Below are 20,341 nucleotides of genomic sequence, written 5' to 3'. Positions count from 1 at the left end.
AGGGCTGCTAAGAACAATGAGAAAGCCTTCTTCAGATACATCAAGAACTAAAGACATGAGAAAGGGAAGGGTGTCCAGCTACTCCAAGTGGATGGCAGAGTGATAACAGACAAGCAAAAGGCAGAGGTGCTCAATTCCTACTTCACCTCAGTCTTCCTCAAGAAAATCTACAACAGAGGAAATACAAGCTGAAAGTGAGGGATGGCAGCCCAAGATTGAAAGACAAATGGTCAAAGAATATATAGATGGAATAAACTGAGCTACAAGAAAACATCCCATTGGTAGGAAGAAGTGCTCAGGTGGCTGGAAATCTGGCTTAATGAAAGACAGAAATGAGAGATTTCCATCCGTCCCAATTTCAGGTCAAGGCCTGTGTTGTCACTTCCCCTGTTGACATCACAGAGATACTTACATGGTTCAGGCACTGGCCTGACACTTGTCTCCAGTGCTCCTTGGTTAAAGGGAGCGTGTGGCCACTTGAGACGGAAAGAGGACTTGTCTGCTGCCATGGAGGTGACGAGGTATCAATTCTCCAGGTCAGCCAACAGTTCAGAGGAAAGGTAAATAGAAATCATCTCAAGGGAGAGGAGAATCATGGTTGGATTCAACACTTACTGGTAGGAGCAAATTTAGAAAATCCGGTATAACTGTGACTTTTTATAAATGATGTGACTTTACCCTGGCATGGTGGTGATACATTTCCCCTCTGCCCTCAACGCTCATCACGACACTCCCCCAGTGCTATGCCCCCAAGAAGAGTCCAGGAAATCATGCAGCCAAGCCAATCTATAGCAACCCTCTTGGACAGGCAGTTTTCATCACCACCAGAAACTGCACTCGTGTAAAGACGATGCGTCTGAGTGGCCCTTTCAGGACTTTCAAGCACTTTGCATTACAAGGAACAGTAGGTTGTTTTTTCTGGTGTGGGGGAATATCCCCACCATCAGCCGCTATGAGGATGGAAGCTAATCTTAGAGACCATAGTGGCAAGTTAGCAGATGACATATTTCTGTATTTATTTCATTATGTTTATATCCTGCCTATTCATCTCCCAAGCAACTCAAGGTGGCCTACAAAATTCTCCTCCTCCTCTCAGTCGTATCCTCACAGCGGCTCTGTGATCTAGTCTGGGCTGAGAGTCTGTGACTGCCCAAAGTGAGCATCATGGCTGCATGGGGACTAGAACCTGGATCTCCTGAGTCCCAATCCCATACTCTTAAGCACTACACTGCACCACATCAGGGACCCCGCTAATGCAAACAACCCAGTGCTGCCCCCTGCCAAGCCCTGCTCTGTGTGGTCACTGGAATTTTCATGCGATGCTTCCAGTTATTTAGAGATTTATACATGAAATGGAGAAATGCATTCCTTTATAAACAGCAGAAAAGAACAGAACACCAAAAGTAAAGTTGTAGTGATGTAAAATGTGGGATCTGTTTGTAGTGGGGAAGATGTTTAAAGCAAATAAGCAAGGATGATTCAGGGACTGGCGGCAAAGCCCTATGGAAAGATTGAGAGAACTGGGCATGTTCAACCTCAGGAAGAGAAGACGGAGGGGAGATAGGAACTCTGCAAGTTCCTGAAAGGTTGTCAGAAAGAGGAAGGACAAGATCTCATCCTTTCCAGAGTGCATGGACTTAGCTAAAAGAAACCAGATTTAGACTGGACACCAGGAAGAATTTCCTCAATATCCGAGCAGTAAGACAATGGAATCTCTTACCTGGAGAAGTTGTGGCGTCTTCCTCACTGAAGACATTCAGAAACCATTTGGATGGCCATCTGAGTGGGATGGTGTAACTTAGCGCCCTGTACTAGCAGAGGGTTGGGCCCAATGGCCTTCTGACCCCTTCCAATTCGACTGTTCTATGGTTCTAGGAATCTAAACTGAGCCTATTTAAAGGGAGTGACATCCATTCATTATAACTGACATGTGCTTAGGCTTATGGATTTTGGAAGACTGCTGTTGAGTGGGAAAGGAGTCACATGCAGCTCTGCGACCTCTTCGCTCTCTTCCTTGGGGAGCGATGCAGTGCCAAGGGGCCCTCCCAGTCCCAAGCCTAAGCTGCTTTGTTCTCCTGGCGCGGAGCAACTGGAGGTGGCCACTGCCTCCGGGCCCTGCTTCTTCCATTCCCACAGGGCCCCCTGCTTTCCCCACGGTGCATGCCACTGCTGCAGTCGCTTTTGTTTCAGAGTCCTGGCTCACTACGGAAAGGTGTCGCTGTTACTGGAAGGACAGACAGACTTTCCGGAAGAACTGCAAGGCACCAAGAAAGGAATGTTGTATCTCACCCAGTACAAAGTAAGGAGTCCTGGGCAGTGGAGGGTGGAAGGGAAGGAATGCCAGTCGCTCACCCTGCATCCCTCCCTTCTGCTAGATGTGTCTGATTAGAGCCAGTTCTGGGATCGAAGGGGCCAGTGTTGGTGAGCTCCTGCATCCCCCCCTTGTGAATTTACTCAGCAGGGCTGCTCCTGTAATGGGCTCTGAGCAGCCGCCATTTCAATGTCTCCTCAACACTCGAATGGGAGTGCGGAACCTTGGGACTGAGGGCCAAACTAGCCCCCTGGGGTGTCCCAGGTGCAGGGGGGGGGGAGAGAAACTTTAGGTTCCACATCCGATGAGTAGGTGGGATGAGGGCAAGAGGGATGGGGGCAAAAGAACAAAAGCGAACAGGATCTTCTCTCAAACCTCTTGCTGCCTGTAGCACAGGACAAGCATCTCCACCCTTTTTGAAGGAGAAGAGATGGCACGAAGGCTGGGAAATGACTGGACAATCATCAGGAAGAAAGGGAGTGGAAGGGGCTGTCTGGAGAGCCCCCAAGGGCCATGTCTCCTGGCCTGAGGTTCTAAAGAGAGAGGAGACACAGCCTGCGCTCTGATCCTGCCCCTTCTCTTTCCATTTGAGTTTGCTCGAGCTGATCTATCACTTCCCCCTTCCTTGTGTGGGCATCTCCCAGCCTGTGTGCCTGCCTGCCTGGTCTGTTACTCAGACGCTAACTGTGGCGAGGTGATATCAAGGTGGCCAGGCTCTTCCTGCTCCAGGTTCTGTACCTCTCAACTGGACTCAGACTGGGCTGCCTCCCAAGGAGAAGGCTGTCCTCTGTTGAGCAGGACTCATGGCCACACTAGCATAGGGTGGGATCGGGGCAGGTGAACTGCTTCAGGTGGGCTTTGAGCTTCAGGTGCTTCATGCTCAGTTCTTGTTGCACTGTGTTTTCTGAGCACCTTGTTCCTTATGAGCTCCATGGCTCTTCTTGAATTGTTTCTTGATTGCTTTTCTAGATCATATTCCACCACAAAGATAAGGGATCCACCGTTCTTCGTTTCCCACTGCAGCTCCTAGGAGATTGTGTTCTGGAGGAAGAGCCAGGTTCCAAATCTCAGCATATCAGAGGGACTCTGAGTAGGTATCATGACGTGGCTCATGACTTGGATCCTTCAGCTGAGGACACTGTTCTCAGGGCGAGAGAAAACCCCTCTTATGGGTTGTCACTAGGCTAACATGTCCAGTTGAGAAGATCTCAGGTTCTTCTGAGTCAGACCATCAGTCTGCCTTGATGAGCAGGATATCATTCCCTGTCTCCAGCATCCTGGAACCACTGGTGTGCACTTGGCAAGTGCTGGCCCATGGGGAAACCCAGGATTTGCAGAAAGGCAAGACACCTCTTCAGGGAAAATGCCTGAGTGTGGAGGGCTCTGCAAAACAGTCTGATAAAGGCAACAATGTCCAGTGGTCACAGATTAAGGACTGAAAGTTGTGGACTGCAGATAGAACACTCAGGAGCTGGAAAGCAGTGATTCTTTTGTTGTGAGTCTCACTCATTTATCGGGAAGGTCCAACCATAAAGAATTATAAATGTGGCACAATTACTGCATCCATCCCCTATTGTTTTCTAGGGGAAATGCTGAAATATAATATTTTGTTTTGTTTCATTACTTTTTTATCCCATCATTCCCCCAAGGAACTCAAGTCACTGAGTCAGTGAATTGTGGGGATTAGCGTTGGATGGGGGACTCGGGAGTGTGGATCCCAGTCTCTATATGGCCATGAAGCTCACCAGGGGAAAAAGATGGTGTGGAAATGCAGTGTTACAACCACAGCTCATCAAAACATTGGTCTACCCACATGAGCCAAAGGAATGAATCAGATTTATGTTTATGAGCAGCGTATGAGGCCTTTATTGATATTTTTATTGCTGTTGCTGTGGTATTTATATCCCACCTTCTTCCCTCTTGCAAGGAACCTGCCGTGGCTTATATCCTCCTCCTCTCCATTTTATCCTCACAGCCACCCTATGAGGTTGGTTAGACTGAGAGTCAGCGACTGGCCCAAAGGGGGCTTCTTGGCCAGGTCAAGAGCCCAGGTCTCCTACTTCCAGCCCCACACTCACACCGCTATGCCATGCCGGCTCCTAGTTCCCAGCATTCAATTGTGAGAAGTACATCATGACTTCTTGTAACGAGGACAGTGTCTCCATGCCAGCAGAAATGCAGCCAACTTGGGGCTCCTGCGAAACAAGAGTGGGGGCCCAGGAAGCCTGAAGGAAGGAACCTCAAAGTTTGTAGAAGGGAAAGCCAAATGCTGCCTTTTTAAAACACCCCTCGGAAGACAACCTTCCTCCCTCAAAAGAGCCCAGCATTTGGTAGTCACCAAGAGATGTGGGGTGTGTTCTAGGCAAACAAACATGGAAAACTGAGTGGAGAGAGGAGAAGCGGCATTGGCTTGGATAAGCGGCTTGGGGGGACAGGCTGGCTGGCTGGCCGGCCGGCCGGCTGGAAGGAAGCCCTGGTTGCCACTAGCGCCATTGGTTCTGAACAGGAAACGTTGCCATTTTTGCCGGCTTTAGAAGAGGGAGAGCGAGAGAGACGGAGAGATGCGGATGATGCCTCTAGTCTTGACTTCAGTTCTCACTCAGTCCTTTCTCTCAGTGTCCATCCAGGGAGTTCTCGCCTTCCAGTTCACCTTCCAGGATGGAGCTTCTGATTGTCTAAACATGATCAAAGAGCTGGCGGAAGCAGGTCAGTTGCTAGGCGGGTGAGGGTCCAACTGGCTCCGGGGTCTTGAGGGACGCTGAGTGAAGAGCCTTCAGTGGGAGCCCCTCCTTGAGCAAGGCAGCATTCTCAGCACCAGCGTCGCCAGCAGCTCTTCCTCCTCATCTTCTTTCTCATCACAGCTCCTGCTTGCTTTATAGGCAATGAGCCAGACCGCCGCCGCTGCTGCTGCTCCTCCTCCTCACCACCACTTCCTTGTCTGGGTCAGGCCAAGAGGCAGGGGAGCAAGTGGTGAAAGCTCCAGGGAGCTCTGGTCAGTGGTCCCGGCCAGGCCTGGGCCGCGGGTGGATGCCTGATCATGCTGGACTCTGATGCTGGCTCTGGATGCTGGTTCCGTGCTAGACGGAAGAGCGGGCCTGTCCTTGGGCATCGAGGCGCACGGCTTCCCCTCGGCTTCCTTGGAAGGACAGGGGTCCCCAACCCAAGAGAGCATTTAAACAGGATGGGGGGGGGGGTGAGTTGAGCATCCCTGAAGGGGACACTGCACACCACAAGCTAAGGCTGTAAGTGTCCCGCAGCTACTAAATGGAAGCCGTTTCAGAAAGAGCCGCCGCCACCAAAAGCTGACTTGGCCTGCATCCGGAATAGGGGTTTACTCAGATGGCCCCGGTGGATGGGCTCTTCATTTCAAAATGCACGGGGGCCAAGGGAAAAGTCATCGGCACCTTTCCAAACACATTTGGTTTTGCATTTTTGGCAGTGGCTGGGGCTACATCCCATAGTAGGCAGGGCCATCCATGGCTGGCCACGATCCCTTCATAATTCCATGGACTCCATTCTCTGCCTCTCCCTCCCTCCCTCCCTCCCTCCCTCCCTCTCTCTCTCTCTCTCTCTCTCTCTCTCTCACACACACACACACACACACACACACACCACTCCCTGCTCCTCAAGACCCCCTTTGCTGCAACTGACCCCAGCGGAAGCCTTTTGCAAGGCCTGAGTGCAGGCAGGGGCCACGGAAGGTGGAGGGCGGCAGGCTGCAGCTTCGGCGGAGGGCCCCTCCTTGGAAATGCTCCCCTCGGTGCCATGAAGGCAGCTAAAAGGCTTCCACTGGGGCCAACCGCCTGCTCTAACTTTCCAGCCGGCTCAGCCTCCTTTAGGGCACAGTCTTACTTGGACTAGACAGACAAAACCCTGCCGTTCCCAGTGTTTGCCAGCAGGGTACGCAGTGAGACACCTTTCTGTCCAAACCCACATAGGATCAGCCCCTTGGAAGCCAGAGTGTGTTTTTAATGGACATGCTTTCTGCCCCCACCCTCCTTTCAATCTAACAGACATGCTGAGAGAAGCGACCAGTCTCCAGGAATACCCCACGGCCTCCATCTACACCTACGGTCATCCTGCTGCACGTCGGACCGCTCGTAAGAACAGCGATTACCTGGATGCCGCTTGGCCAGTCTTCGCACCGCGAAAGCGCAGCATGCCAGGCCTTGTCTTGTGCGGCTGCGTGTGTGCCTGGGGTGTGTGTTGCACAGCACAGCTGGCTTCACATGACACTGTGCAGCCCAGAACTCGCTGCCTGCCCACAGGTGTCGGTCTGGATGCGCAGGCCCCGCTCAGCGCTTGCCGTGCCGTGGAACACACAGCACAGGCCGGACCGTTTCGCAGACCCTGGGCTCTCCCCAGCACCGTGCCAGCACCCCTGCGTTGCATCGCAGCAAGCTCCCGCTGGGGTGTTCCTGGGGGTGGTTCAGAGAAGAGCGAGAGGGCGTATTTGCAAGGGTGCAGGGGCAGCCCTGTTCTGCCACCCGTCACCACGTGTGGCCCTCGGGGACGGAAAGTTGCTCACCCTGGTGCGGCTGCTCAGAGGATGCATGGCAGAGAGAGAGAGAGAGAGAGAGAGAGAGAGACAGGTTGCCCCTGTCCCCTGCCTCCGTGCATTCATCCCAGGGCTGGTCAGCGTTGCCCAAACCGCACCCTCCGAAGCCTCCTCTGCAAAAGGCAGGTCCACCTGGCAGGCTGCTGAGTGCCAGTAGGTTCTTCAGACCTGCGGGGGCAGCAGGTCAAACAGGATGCATTTTAAAACGTGATTGCGATTCCAGAATATTTACACGAACGCTTGCATCCTCTCTTTTTGCCTCTCGCAAGGAATGCAAGGGGGCCGCGTGATCCTTCTCCGCTCCATTCTTCTCCTCTCCACCGCTCTGTGAGGTAGACTGGGTGGAGAGCTGGGGACTGGCCCAAAGTGAGCTTCACGGCCCAGTCGGACTAGAACCTTAATCTTCTGAGTCCCAGTCCAGCACACTCACCACTGCACCACACTGCCTCTTTTCTCGCAGCCCTTTCGAAGGACACGTTTCCAAACAATGAGGCTGTTTTGAGCGGGGTGCAGTGGGGACGAACGGGGGATGGGCAGAGGCAGGGGTGCAGAACTTCATCTTGGGGGCCAAGCTGGCCCTCTGGAGCTCCAGTCTGGCTCTCTGGGTTTCCCCAGGCCCTCTGTGCAGCTTTCCCCCAATTCCGAAAGCTTGAAAGACCCTTCCCCAAGCTTCATGGCTGGAGGTGGGAACTTACGCTGGTGCTTGTCTTGGCCCCTTTTGTTACTGCCCTCCCTGAGTATCTTTGGTCCTGCCCAGAGCTGGAATGTAGCCCCTGCCAGGAAGCCTCCATGGCAGCCACGAGACAGGATACCCGGGGTCCGCAGGAAAGACCCCTTTCGCCTTGAACCTCGCCTTGAACCTCAGCAAGATCAGCCAGGCCCCCTGCAGTTACTTACCACAGCGTGTGACCGACCGGATAGTGGTCTACACCATCAACTGCAAGCTTTTAGAACATACACAGAGTATTTTGCAGTTTCTGAGTCACATGGGCCCAGCAGTTGGTCAGTTGATGATGAAATAAGGTGAACACAGTCAGAAGAAGGTGAGAGGTCTGCAGAGGGGGCTCAAGACAATGGCATTTGATTGCAGGATATTAACGGATCTCCCAGACACAGGGATTACTGTGGGTCTTGGCATGCAAATGAGGGTGACTGCAATGCTGTTAATCTGGCAGACTGCCCAGTCCTTACTGGTCAGCAAAACAAGAGCCCTGGCAGCTTCTTGGGGGAAGCCATCAAGTCCCACTTCTTAAAGTGACATCAAATGCTGAACAGCAGCCTGGCTTAGAACTTTTTTGGGGGGTGCTTCCTACAAAAAAGGGGTGCAGGCATTTTATAACACGACACATAAGCACCCCTTTTCTGCCAGGACTGAGCTGAACTTTCCCAACACTCCCAGGAGCATCTCTGAAACTTGGCTCGGGGCAGGAAGGGGCTCGGACGCTCCGCTCCTCCGCAGGGGCAAGGTCCCCACTGCCGCATTTGCCCCCTGCTTGTCAATTTCACTCCGCAGCAGGAGGCGACCTGTGTGCCTTCCCTGTGGTTTGGGCGGCAGCTCCCACCATCGCGCACACAAGGCCATGCTCACTGGGGCTCATGAGCCTTGCAATCCAGAAGACGTGGCGAGGGCCGGCTTTGCCCGTGGCCATCACTGCCTTGTGTCCACCGGGTTCCCGCCGCCAGTGCTCAGCGCTGCCTCTCTTCCTCACACAGGGGCCTTCAGCACGCTGCCGCTGTGGCCGCCCCCTTACCCTGGACCCCCTGACCTTCCTCCTCCCTATGTGGAAGTGGAGGCCGCGTCTCCGAGAGGCAGCAGAGGTTCAGGTAAAGCAGCAGGTCACACGGCCGGGTTGGCGTGACCCAGAGCAGCAAGGGCTGTAGGCTAAATGTCCAGCCATTCTGGACTCCGGACGGAGGATGCTCTCTGGTCCCCGTCAGTTTTATGCAGAGGGAAGGCATCTGGGGACAGAAGTCCGTCACCCCATTCAGTACAATGATCAAGAGAGCTCCCAGGCAGAGCTGCCCGGACTGCCTTTTGGAGTCCATGAAGCATACCGGTCACCACCGAGAACGGGGCTCTTCCAGATCCCGCAAGCATCGCACACTGACACAGAATCTGGTATTGCGCATTTCATGTTCTGCATTGCACGTGAAGCCCTTTTAGCCCAGCTGAGAGAGCACAAGGGAGGTGCAACCCAATCTCATCTTTGGGCCTCAGGATGTAAGAACAGCCCCTCCAGATTAGCCGAAGGTCCTCTCCAGTGTTCCACTGCCACAGTGCCCACCTGCTGCCCACACACAACCCCCCAGCAGGACACGCGTCCGATTGCACTCTCCCATCCATGTTCCCCAGCAACTGGTGCACACGGGCCTCTGATACCGGGGGTAGCCTTCAGGCTACCCATGTTCCCCAAGGCAGAGCATGCTAGGCTTCATGAAGGTATTAATACTAACATGGATTTTGGAGCTTTTTTGTAGACCGTCCTAATTTCTTTCCAATTGCATCTACATGGTTCTTTCAAAGAACTGCCATAAGCCACGCTAACCCACAAGAAATCAAAAGGAGGAAGGGGATGGGGAAATTGGAGAAGGAGCCAATGTTTGCTCTCTTTCTTCTTACTCAGATGCAGGGAACCAGCTGTGCTGTTTCCGTTGTGGAGGACAAAGGATCCCAGAAGCAGTTGACAGGCACGATTGAAGGCTGAACAACGCCCCCCCGCCCCCGTGCTTTTCTAAAACGGTAGCCAGGTTAGTTTACTTATGGGCTTTCCCCTTTCTTTCCTCTTCAGTAAGGTCAGGAGGGCAGCATCCGAACTGAGCAACCCACAGGGTCTTAGCGGTGGTGGCCTCCACTGTGTCACAAAAACACAGAATGAGGATAGAGCCACAGAGGATGCTCTCTTGACTGCATTTCTAGCAGAAATGAGGGGAGAGCCAGATATTTCTCAGGGGAAAGGGGTGGCACCTCTCCATTTTGAAAAAAGCCAGAGGGCGGGTTTCTGGGCCTGTGGGAGACAGATTTGGCCCACAGGTTTAGTAGCCCCACTGTGAAGGTTAGTGCCCATAAAAGAGCTCTCCTTCAGCAGGTGGTGGGTCTCTCGGCCCAACATTCTCTTCACACAGTGGCCAACTGGCTGCCTATAGACTCCCGCGGGCAGGAGAGGAGCGTAATAGCACTCTCCCACCCATGTTCCCCAGCAACTAGAGTACATAGGCACACTGACTCTGACAGTGGAAGCTGCCTAGATCCACCAGGACCAAAAGCCTGGGTGACTCTCTCTCCCATGAACGTGCCACACTCCCTTTTGAAAGCATCCAAGCCAGTGGCTGTTCTGAAATCCACATCTGATCCTGGAAGCCACATTGTGACTGTTAGGCATAGAAAGCTTTATCATCATTAATATTGATGTTGTTGTTGTCATTGACATTGTCATTGTCATCATCATCTTTGTCGTCGTCATCATCATCATCATCATCATCATCATCATCATCATCATTATATGTTTCTGTGCCACCCTGGGCTGAAGCTCTCTGGGCGGTTCACAACATTAAGTCACCCATCCGGATTTTGATCAGGCCCAATCCTGCTTAGCTTCCAAGACTGGGCCGGTTGAAGCACTGCAGAAAATACCAAAGTTATATGCTCAGAAACTTCCCTTTTAAATCTGAACAAGCCAGTGGCTTTCACCTGTAGCAGTGAATTTCATTGTTTAACTGATCTCCAGAACTGGATCTGTACACACTTGCACTAATTTTTACTTCCAAAAATGTGCAAATCTCTCACCAATAGGCATGTTCCCCCATGTTCATCTCCATGCTTCAGTGCAGGGGGGCAAAGGTGCGTTTTTGCTTGGGGTCCTTAAATCTATCAGGCTTTTCTATGGCTGAATTTGCTTTAAATTACAGAAAATGAAAAAAAAAAAAAAAGATCCTCAGAATTTGTATGATTCGGAAAAAGCCATTCCTCTGAAGAATCCACAGTCAGAGGCATAGAAATCGTAACTCGTCCACATCCATGGAAGGTTTCTGCAAGATCCCAGCTCAGTCCTGAGCCACATGAGGCTTCCATGGCAGCTGTAGTGTGGAAAGAGACTTGGCTGGCTGCACACCAGTTCCAGGCAGCCTCTGTTATTGCTCCAACAACCTCACAAGACACGAGGAGCTTCAGAAAAAGCCTGATACTCTGAGCTTTGGTCCCTTGGTCCCTGTAGCTCCATATTGACAATGTTTTCTTTAGCTTCCCTACCTGGAGATGCCAGGAATTGAACCTGGGAATTTCTGCATGCCACGCAGGTAGCGCTACTGCTGAGGATCCTGTATCCCACGCAATGGTCTGTTTGGAGAGTCCCTGTCCAGAGAGTTCAGGTAGCTGCAAGGACTCCTGCTCTCAGCAAAAGTTTGGCCTTTCCTCACGCCAAGGTAAAATTTATCTTGGACTGGACTTATCTAATCTGATTGGACACCACATCCCAGTCCTATAAACAAATTCCTAGAAGAAACTGTCATTCCGGCTGCAGCATGGGCAATTTTGAGAGACTCAAAATCAATTAAAAGGAAATATTTTGACACACACCCACTCTAAGGGGTGCCACTATCCGGACTTGACTTTCTTTGTGGGGGAGATTGCTGGAGATACACAGCTTTTGCAATGGGAAATACTTGTGTTCCTTCGCAAGGGAACAAGCAGAGTAGACATGAAGACAAGCAGTAGATGCATACCGAAAGGCCACCTGACTATTATCAGGTGCCACCAACCTGAGCTCTGTGAAAGGGTGTCGGACACATTTATGTCAGATAAAACTGTTAATGGGCCGTGGTCTTTATGTGTCCTACCTTTGAGCTCTCCTTTCCCAAGCCCATTTAAAGATGATGCACAGAAAGAAGGGAGAGAGCGCAGAGGATTTTGAAGGCCCCTCCAAGTCTCTTGGTAGTTGACTCTTCTGCATGGTTGCTGCCAGTTTGGGTTACGTAAAGCTAATGTTCAGAGAACTAAATTTGCTGTTAGTATCTAGCAAAAGTCCATAGATAATTCTTAGCTTCTAATTCTGGGTTATTTCACTCCCAGAACAACCCACAATATTGGGTTCAGACTTCACAGTATCTCATTTTAGTGGGGAAGACTGTGATGCCCTTGCATGGCTTGTTGGTCAGATTCTAACTTCTGTCTCTTGAAAGAGGACTCGGACTGGACAGCCCTTCAAAGAGAGGCCATGGCCACCCTAGCTGAGCAGCTGGATCTAGATCCCCTTTAACATCCCCACAATCCCTCAGTATAGTGTTAGGTCACAGGTATTGTGGGGAATTGCAAACATGGCTAGTTTCAGCTTCCTGTTGCTTATCTGGAGCAGAGGTTGGCGGTGGGCCTTGCTAGGATTCTGGGACCTTGGCACCTGCCCAGTGATTCCAGGTATGACACTCACTCCATCGGCAGACGAGAAGAAAAGGAAGAACTTTCTAGCTCTGCAGATAAAAGAAGTATACCATGCAAGTCTATTGACTGTCTATTGACTGCGGGAACCAAGAAGGTCTGGTGCTGAGCACCATCTGGGCATGGAAGGTCTTGTTGGAAACCACATGGAAGCCACTTTTTGAGCTTTTTGGAGAACGAACAGCAGAGGATACACATGGCAAATGAGCGGTGCTAATGAAAATGAGGACTTCCTGCTTGGCCAGCTGCAGCCCATTGCCAAGAACATCCAAGGTCTCTGGATATGTGTGAGTGACTGAATGCACAAAGTAAAAAGGTCAGGGGGCAGTGCTCTGACTTGCGCCTCTCTGGACAGCAGGCACTTTTCTGAGTAAACAGAAAGAGGTCTGACTCCAGTGGACCGTGCGAGTCATCAGTGCCAACCTCGTTGTGTTGAAAATGGTGAGGTGTTTTCTTCTCAGAAAAGTGTGCTATTAAAGGGGAATATATTGACCATCAAGTCACGAACTTGCAGCAGCTTTGGTGGGTTCTTACAGGAGCAAGCCGGACCAGAAACTGAGGCAGCCACCCTTGTTTCAGCGCTGCCTGAGGCCCATGCAGTTAATCTGGGCATGTAAACGGAGGTGTGGCAAGGACTGAGAGGGGTTGCTTGTCAAATGGACTTTCCTGGGAGTGCAGGATCTGTGCAGGATGCTGGGCTGCACACGCGGCTCTCCATTTACGCAAGCTCTGGAACATTCGATCGACTGCTCTTGAAAATAGGTGGCCGTGCAGCCTGTCCACTTATCCTTCCTTAAGGGACTTACCCCTCTGTTTGTCTTTCTGGTCCTCCCTTGTTCATGAGCGTGTCCTGGGTTTGCCCTGATGCAGACTTCGGATTCCTCGCCTTGGCCTGCTACGTGAATACAACTTGGACTTGCTAAGGAACCTTGCTCTCGGGCTTTGCTCTCTGCCTTGCCTTGCGGTCCACGGCCCTCATCCTGGAGCCTCTGTCTTATCTTCCCCTGCCCAAGCCCAAGCCCAAGCCCTGGACAGCACGCTCACCGCCGGAGTTTTGAAATGGCAGTTCAGAACCTGTTGCTGTCTCCCACCAGCTGGGTGGGTTGTAGGACCACAGTACTTATAGGAAGGGTTCGTTTTGAGGTTGGCCTGGCACATCTGAAGGGAGCTCTTACAATTGCGTTCTTTGGATTTATTTATTTACCCATTTATTTAAATTTTTTTATCCCACTCTTTACAATGTTTCAGGGTGGCAATAACATAAACAAACAGGACACAGCATCACACACAAAATATAAAACCAATACTAACACTAACGTTTAAAATACTGGGAAAATAAAAAGTTTTGGCTTGGCACTGAAATGAAAAAAGCTTCAGTGCCAAACACACCTCTCTGGGGAGCCCATTCCATAGCCGGGGCGCCACCACAGAGAAGGCCCTCCCGCGGGTAGCCACTCTTCTGATCTTCTTCAAAAGGGCTCCCAAAGAAGGACCTCCATTCCAGATCTTAGGGGCCAGGAGGGTACAAGTATGTACGGAAGGAGGTGCTCCTTCAGATATCCAGCTCCTGAGCCGTTTAGGGCTTTATAAGTCATCACTAGCACCTTAAATTGTGCCTGGCCTTCAGTCAGAAGCCGGCGCAGATGGTTCAGTTCTGGTGCTGTGTGTGTGCGCATCTGCCGGTCCCCGCGAACTACCTGGCTGCTCTGTTTTCAGAAAAGCAGAAAGCAAGAGGACAGCTGGTGTGCATTCTAGTATTTTGCGTGAAGCTAAAAAGAAAACCACTCAGACCAGTTCAGAATAAAATCTTGGTGATAGGAAATGCTGCTTGGATGAAAAAGTGAGCCTCACAGATCATCAAATGTCAAACAGAGTGAGCGAGACCCAGGTCCTTTTCCTTTTAAAAAACTTTTAAAATTAATTTTTAAGTCTAAAATACAACTAAAAGCCTTACAGCTAGAATAAAAAACATATAAGTTTAAACATACAATTAAAATAAAATCTTAAAATGTACTGTGCGCCCCACCCGCAGGACACATGCTACAGAAGGAAAAACTCATGCAAGCATTCTTTCAGGATATTTCCCCCTTCCAAAATTGCAATGATTCTTTTGACGGTTCAAATCCCTTCCCCCTTTTTAAACACATACTCAATAAATGCAATTATGAGGCCCTGTCTCCATCCAGTAGCTTCAACCCAGACCATTGCACCAGTTCTTCATTTTACTTTTAGTCATTTCTAATTCATGTCACTGATCTGAGCTCACCAGTACTTTTCTGTTTTGGTTTTTTCTTTTCCAGATGCTGTGTGAACGGGAGACCTTGACGCCTCTGCCCTGTGCAAATGAAATTTAATTACTGGCTGATGAGCTGGGCTTGCAATGTGTTCTCTTGCCTCCCGCACACTTGGAGATGCCCCTGCCTCCCTTCCCATTCTAAGAAAAGGAGGGACTCCGCTCCGCTCATGAACTCTGGAGAAGTTTCTCCAGGGCAGGCCCCTGCAACCGGCACCGTCCAGATCTTTTGGACTATAACTTCCATCATCCCCTCAACCAGCTAAGCATCTGAAAGGCACCAGATGGGGAAGGTGGGTTTAGAGTTTGAAAGCTGGGATGGCAGAACCGTCGGCTTATGCCCCGCGGGGGCTGTCCGAGTGTCAGGCCACCAGGAGGTGCTGGGGTTGAACGTGTAAGGCAGAAACTGCCACTGAGTTACAGCCCTTTCCCCTAGCATGGGATGCGGCCTGTCAGATCCCCGATCCTTCTGGCTCAGTATTCTCTATACAGAGGTGGGCAGATCTGGATCTGCTGGTGGATTTCTTAGTCATTTGCTAAGCATGTCCAACAACGGAAGCAACAAATTAACTCTCACACACATTATAATGATTGTAAGCCGTCCTGAGATGCCATGCATAAGGGACGGCATACAAAAGGTTTAAATAAATAATTTTTAAAATTATAATGCTGAACAACCACCCAAACAAAGAAGCTGGGAGTGGATGTGTGTGGAAAGACTGGGAGCTCCGATCAGAACAGATTCCCAGCCTCTGAATTCTTTACTTCTTGCATGACCCGAGTTGCATCACTGAAGGAAGCCACCGTAGTTTCCTGAAGCTACAGTGGCTCATCTGGTGACATGCACCACGTGCTCCTAACCCTCAAATTAACCCATGATCTGCTGCTGATTTATTTGAAGGATGTTTCCCTTTCAAACAAGCCATGATCTCTGGGTTTGAGCAAAGTGACAAGCGGTGACCAGACATGTCATCCAGCAAAGGTTCCTCACAGCCGCCAATGATTTCAGTGAGGTTAAGGCTGATGGATCACAGAGTTTTAGGAATATCCACAATAGACCTTGCAGGCCTGCAGCCCACCTGCTCCAGGTCTAAACTGCTTAACAGCTCTCCCTGGGTTCAGACAGTGACAAACAGGCCTCGTGGCAGCGACCCTACGGAGAATTTAAATATGAAGGTTGTTGCACTGATCCAGATCCAGGGACATGAGAAAGTCTTTTGTAGTGCTCATGGATCTTAGCTACCCATTCAAGACCAGGTCACCCCCAAATACTTTGTATTAGAATATGGGTAGCTCACACACATATATTGTCTGGGTTCAGATACCATGACAACCCATGGTTCGGCGACAACCCATGGCTCAGCAACAACCTGCACTCAACCCTTGGGTGTTGTCTGAACACAGTCATTGTTGCTGCAAAAATCTATTTCTGCACCGGGGTCCTGAATGGTGCTGCGTCGCTGGGGAAATTCATCCCACTTCCAGTGAGGACTTGCAGGGAAGGTCAGAGAAAAAGGGAAATCTAAGGACAGCAGCAGATAGTACCAGCAAGCTATTGATGCATAGGAAGCGCCTAGCAATATAATCAAGAAAAAGAATCCAACATTCTTAAAACGCAAGGGAAGCAAAAGTTAATTTTTTTCTTAAACAGATTATATCCTTGGATTATGGCTATGTGGAAACAGGGATTTACTTTTGCTGAGGAAGAAAAGGGTTGGATCCAGATTTAGGCTGGACCCAATGATGCTGGGGGAATAGGGTCCCTGACCTCTCGTTCCTATGGCAACCAACCCTTTCAATCTGCATTTCAGCCACTGCGGGTTGTGCTGAATGCCAGCTGCGCTTTCTTTCACAGTTTCAGTCCACAGCAGATGGCCGCGTGTGTCATGCAAACCTGATTAAGATAACCTATGCAAGGTTTAAAGAACCCTCACATAACCACAAAACATCCCGTAGATTGTGCAAGAGTTGTCGGATCCTTGCACAAGCCACTCTTGCTGGGTTTGCATGACCTGATAGCCCCTGAGATCACCCACTTTGACCTGAATATTTGAAAGGGTGGTAGCCATGCGTCCTAACCCATAGTGACTTGAATGAGACGGGCTGAGCTGCAGCGATTGTACAAAACTGGTCAGTTAGGAGACCCTGCTGAAGGGGAGGGATGGATGTCTTGGGATGGCTGCATGCAGGGCTTTTTTGGTCATAGAACGCACCGGAATGGCATTCCGGCACCTTTTTTTCAGTGGGTTTTATGAAGTGATTTTGACGTAGCAGATCAGCGGCAAACATCATTCACATAGTGCCTGCGGGCTGCTTGTGCGTCCGTGCAGATAGTGAGTGCTTACTGCCTGCAGTGACCATTATGTTTGTGTGTGTGTAGAGTGACTGGCTTTATACTAAAAACCTTTTTTAGTGTAAAAGTGTGACCCCAAGATGTGACTTCCGGCACCTTTTTTTTTTTTTTACAAAAAAAGTACTGGCTATATGAATAACATTTCCAAAGCTTGCACAATTTTGGGGTGATCTATTGGTTGGCCTAATACAGATATTACAGAAGCATGGAATAGATGTGGAATATACATTTTCTTATGAACGGTATCTCCCACCTTTTTCTTCCTTCAAGGAATTCCGAGGAAGTTACATAGGTCCTCTTTATTTTGAGCCTTTTAAAGGGATAGTCATTCCTCGTTTGGAAAAAGCGATTGCAAGGAATTCAGTTTGGGGGTGGGAATCCGTCGGGTTTCCTTGGCTCAGCTCCCAGACTGGTGGCCCACTTTCTCTGCACCCCAAGTCTGCTCTGAACTGAGTGTTTGTCTGGGTGTCTGGAAGGGGGTGAATTTGTGAGGTTAACCCGGACCTGCCACCTGTGTAGTCATCGTGCAAGCACAGATCTGCTTCTGTGCACAAGACTCGTGGGCTTTGCATGTTTGCAGACAGAATTGTATGCTCTGTGGAAAGACGGGGTCCACAAGCCCCCCCCCCCCCAGCATCTGTGTACTTGACTTTTCCTGGCCAGTCCAAGTTTGGGAAGGAAGTCCCGTGAGCACCACTGAGCCAAATTCTGCCTAGATCTTCGCATCCCAATCTGGAAATATCTTTTGGAGTCTAGGGGCTGAAAAGATGAAAGGACAGATCTCTTAAAACAGATTAAACATTGGTACATTTTCAACTAGTCTACAAAACAACTCATGCTTGGCCCAGTTTATACTATAAACGTCACAGGACCACTGTGCTCTTCTGCTGACTAGCCTGCTGTGCATTTCATGCAGGGCACGTGATGTGAATCTTGTAAGCATGTTTGAGATAAAAACATTTGTACATAATTTGGGCCTTGTGTTGTCCTGGAATGTGTAAAGAACATCCCGGATGCGCTTTGGCCAAACGCAGGGAAAAATGGCTTACGTTCATATCTGCCAAGCGTTTGAGAAACAGTTCGAAACGCGATGTGTTTGTGCGCACGCGTGTGGGCATGCCCGACTCTGTGTGACTTCTTAATATGAATTCACATGACCCCCTTGCTCGATTTCCAGTGAAATGGCAAATTCTGCGTTCCTTGGCTCGAAGGTCTCTGCTGACTCAGGGCTTCAGTTGATTACGACCTGTGTCAATATGTACTTATCGCCTGTGTGATTGTGTGTCTTTCTCATTTCTCCCCTTTGATCTGTAATTTCCAAGAATGGAATGCTAAAGTAGGGGAGGGGACGTGGACCTAAATCAAATAGGGGAGAAATGTGGGGTGAGGGCAAGGGGTGGCCAGCTTAGCGTGCGGAACCGAGGTACTGCCCGCCACTCCTCCTCGGCCTCCCGCCTCCCCGTTTCTCTGTGACTCATCTCCCCTCAGACATGTGGAGGCATTTTCTCCAATCAGATCGATGTTTGAAGAGCTCTGGCCTGAGCAAACATGGGGATGTGCGGGGCATTGCTCGGGTGCTTGGACCAGCCCTTCTCGGGCGAGCCAGCCTGCCTGTGCCGAGCAGCCGTACATGGTCTCCGTTGGGGTAATCTGAATCGAAATCCAGCCCAGTTCAGCAGCATGCCGGCGACCAGGGGAACCGCAGGCCTTGCTGCTCTGCTGCCCTGCTGCCCAGGAACCAGGTGTGGCTGGGCACCTTCACAGCCCTGCCTGCTCTGTCTTGGATCCCAGCTCAGGCCCAGGGGGACCCGAAGCTGTTTGCATCCATGGCTGTCTTTGGGAAACCGCCTTGGGCACTTGCAACCCCGTAGGCTCGCTTAGAGGGTTTCAGGATGGCTTGTGGGGCAAAAGCACCTCTCTTCCTGCAGGGGAGAAAGGCCAGGGAGTTTGAGAGGAGCCCCTGGGATGCCCGCAGCCCCACAATCTCCTCACACCGCACTCTGCTTAAAGATGGAGCCGGGCCTGGCTGCCTGGCAGCTCCCTGGCAGCCACTGTGTGCGTTCCCCACGCCCCCTCAGCCCTTACCCCAAAGGGGGAAATACAGCCCAGAAGATGACAACCAAGGGGATCCTTCGTCGTCATAAAAAGTGCATGGCCTGAGACATCTACACAACTGCAGAAATAACGATTGTGGCCGAAACATGGCACAGTCCCTGTCGCCAGAGGGTGCGCAGGTGCCGGGCATGCCCTGCAGGGCTTGCTCGCCGGGGACAAGGTCTGGGGGGCGGCCTCAAGGCCCCATCGAACTCCACCTCCTCAGAGCTGCTATCGCTAAGCTGGGCTTCGACTGGGCAGCCATTCAAAAGACGGGACGGTCCCTTGGCAGCCCTTCCAACGGAGAAGCCCCTCAGGCCAGCCTCCATTTGAAATCTGCTCAGTGAACTGCAGCCAAAGGAGGCCACGATCGAGAGGTGCTTTAGCCCAGGAGTCTCTGATCATTCCTGGAGCCAGAAATGATTTTGCACAGGACGCCACGCCTGATACCCCTGCTCCAAAATGCTATCTGTTAGCACCATCCTTTCACGGGACAACGATTTTTGGTGGCTGCCATTCTTGTATAGTGGCTTGTCAGGGTCCCTTGCTCCACACTCGATAGTCTCCCAGTATATCCCAGGATACTTTCTGCTCACTCTCTGGTCTGGTCTCTCCAGGGTGTCCAGGTGGCCTGGTGCCCTCCTTTTCCGAGGACATTCCTTCACAAAGAGGTCGCAAAGTCTGATTTAAAGTCAAGAACCATAAAGAGGGAGAGGAGCACAGGCCTTAAAGTGGCCCACGGGCTGCGAGCACCTGGAGGGCAGACACAGCGGCAGGCACATGGGTTGCTTAGTTGGTCTTCTGCACTATGGGCAAGATCAACCGGATTTCCATAGCCTTAGCTGTGTTTTAAATCAGTGCCTGCATAAAAGTTAGGCAGAATAGCATCCTCCAGATGTTTTGGACCAGCACTATCAACCCAAGACAATGGTCAGAGATGATGAGGTTTGTAGTCCAAACTATCTAAGGGATACCAACACTTCTACCCCTGGCCTTTAACTGCAAATGTTCATATGTCAAAAAAAAAAAAAAAAAATCCTGCTTTTCATGTTGCATTTTATTCTCTCTCTTCCTTTTTGGGGCAATGCATAAACAGCCCTCTTAGCTAAGTCAAACATCCTGTTTCCTACAGCGGCAACCAGAGGGCACCTTTTGGAAGCCACAAGCAGGACGTGAAGGTGACGGTCCCCTCTCACCCTGGTTCGTGCCGCCCGACAAACACAGCCCACGCTGGTAACCCCAGGCCAGTGGGCCATTCCTGGCCAGCAATCAAGGGGTTAAAGGCGGCTTCTTTCAGGCAGCTG

General features: G+C 50.8%; 1 protein-coding gene across 1 annotated transcript; it reads left to right on the top strand.

Annotated features, from left to right (window-relative positions):
* Positions 1-507: 507 nt before the first annotated feature.
* On the top strand, positions 508-9,567 carry LOC123025176 (WW domain-binding protein 2-like). The gene is made up of 7 exons (XM_044433693.1): positions 508-560; positions 2,191-2,299; positions 3,281-3,401; positions 4,928-5,017; positions 6,325-6,411; positions 8,583-8,693; positions 9,494-9,567. Exons 1-7 carry the CDS (start codon positions 508-510, stop codon positions 9,565-9,567), a joined length of 645 nt encoding a protein of 214 aa, XP_044289628.1.
* Positions 9,568-20,341: the final 10,774 nt, after the last annotated feature.

The sequence above is a fragment of the Varanus komodoensis genome, unplaced genomic scaffold (assembly GCF_004798865.1).
Source record: "Varanus komodoensis strain SLA01 unplaced genomic scaffold, ASM479886v1 scaffold26, whole genome shotgun sequence".
NCBI classification, from domain to species: domain Eukaryota; kingdom Metazoa; phylum Chordata; class Lepidosauria; order Squamata; family Varanidae; genus Varanus; species Varanus komodoensis.
Note: the sequence above shows the minus strand (reverse complement) of the source record. Positions and strands in the feature narration are given on the sequence as shown.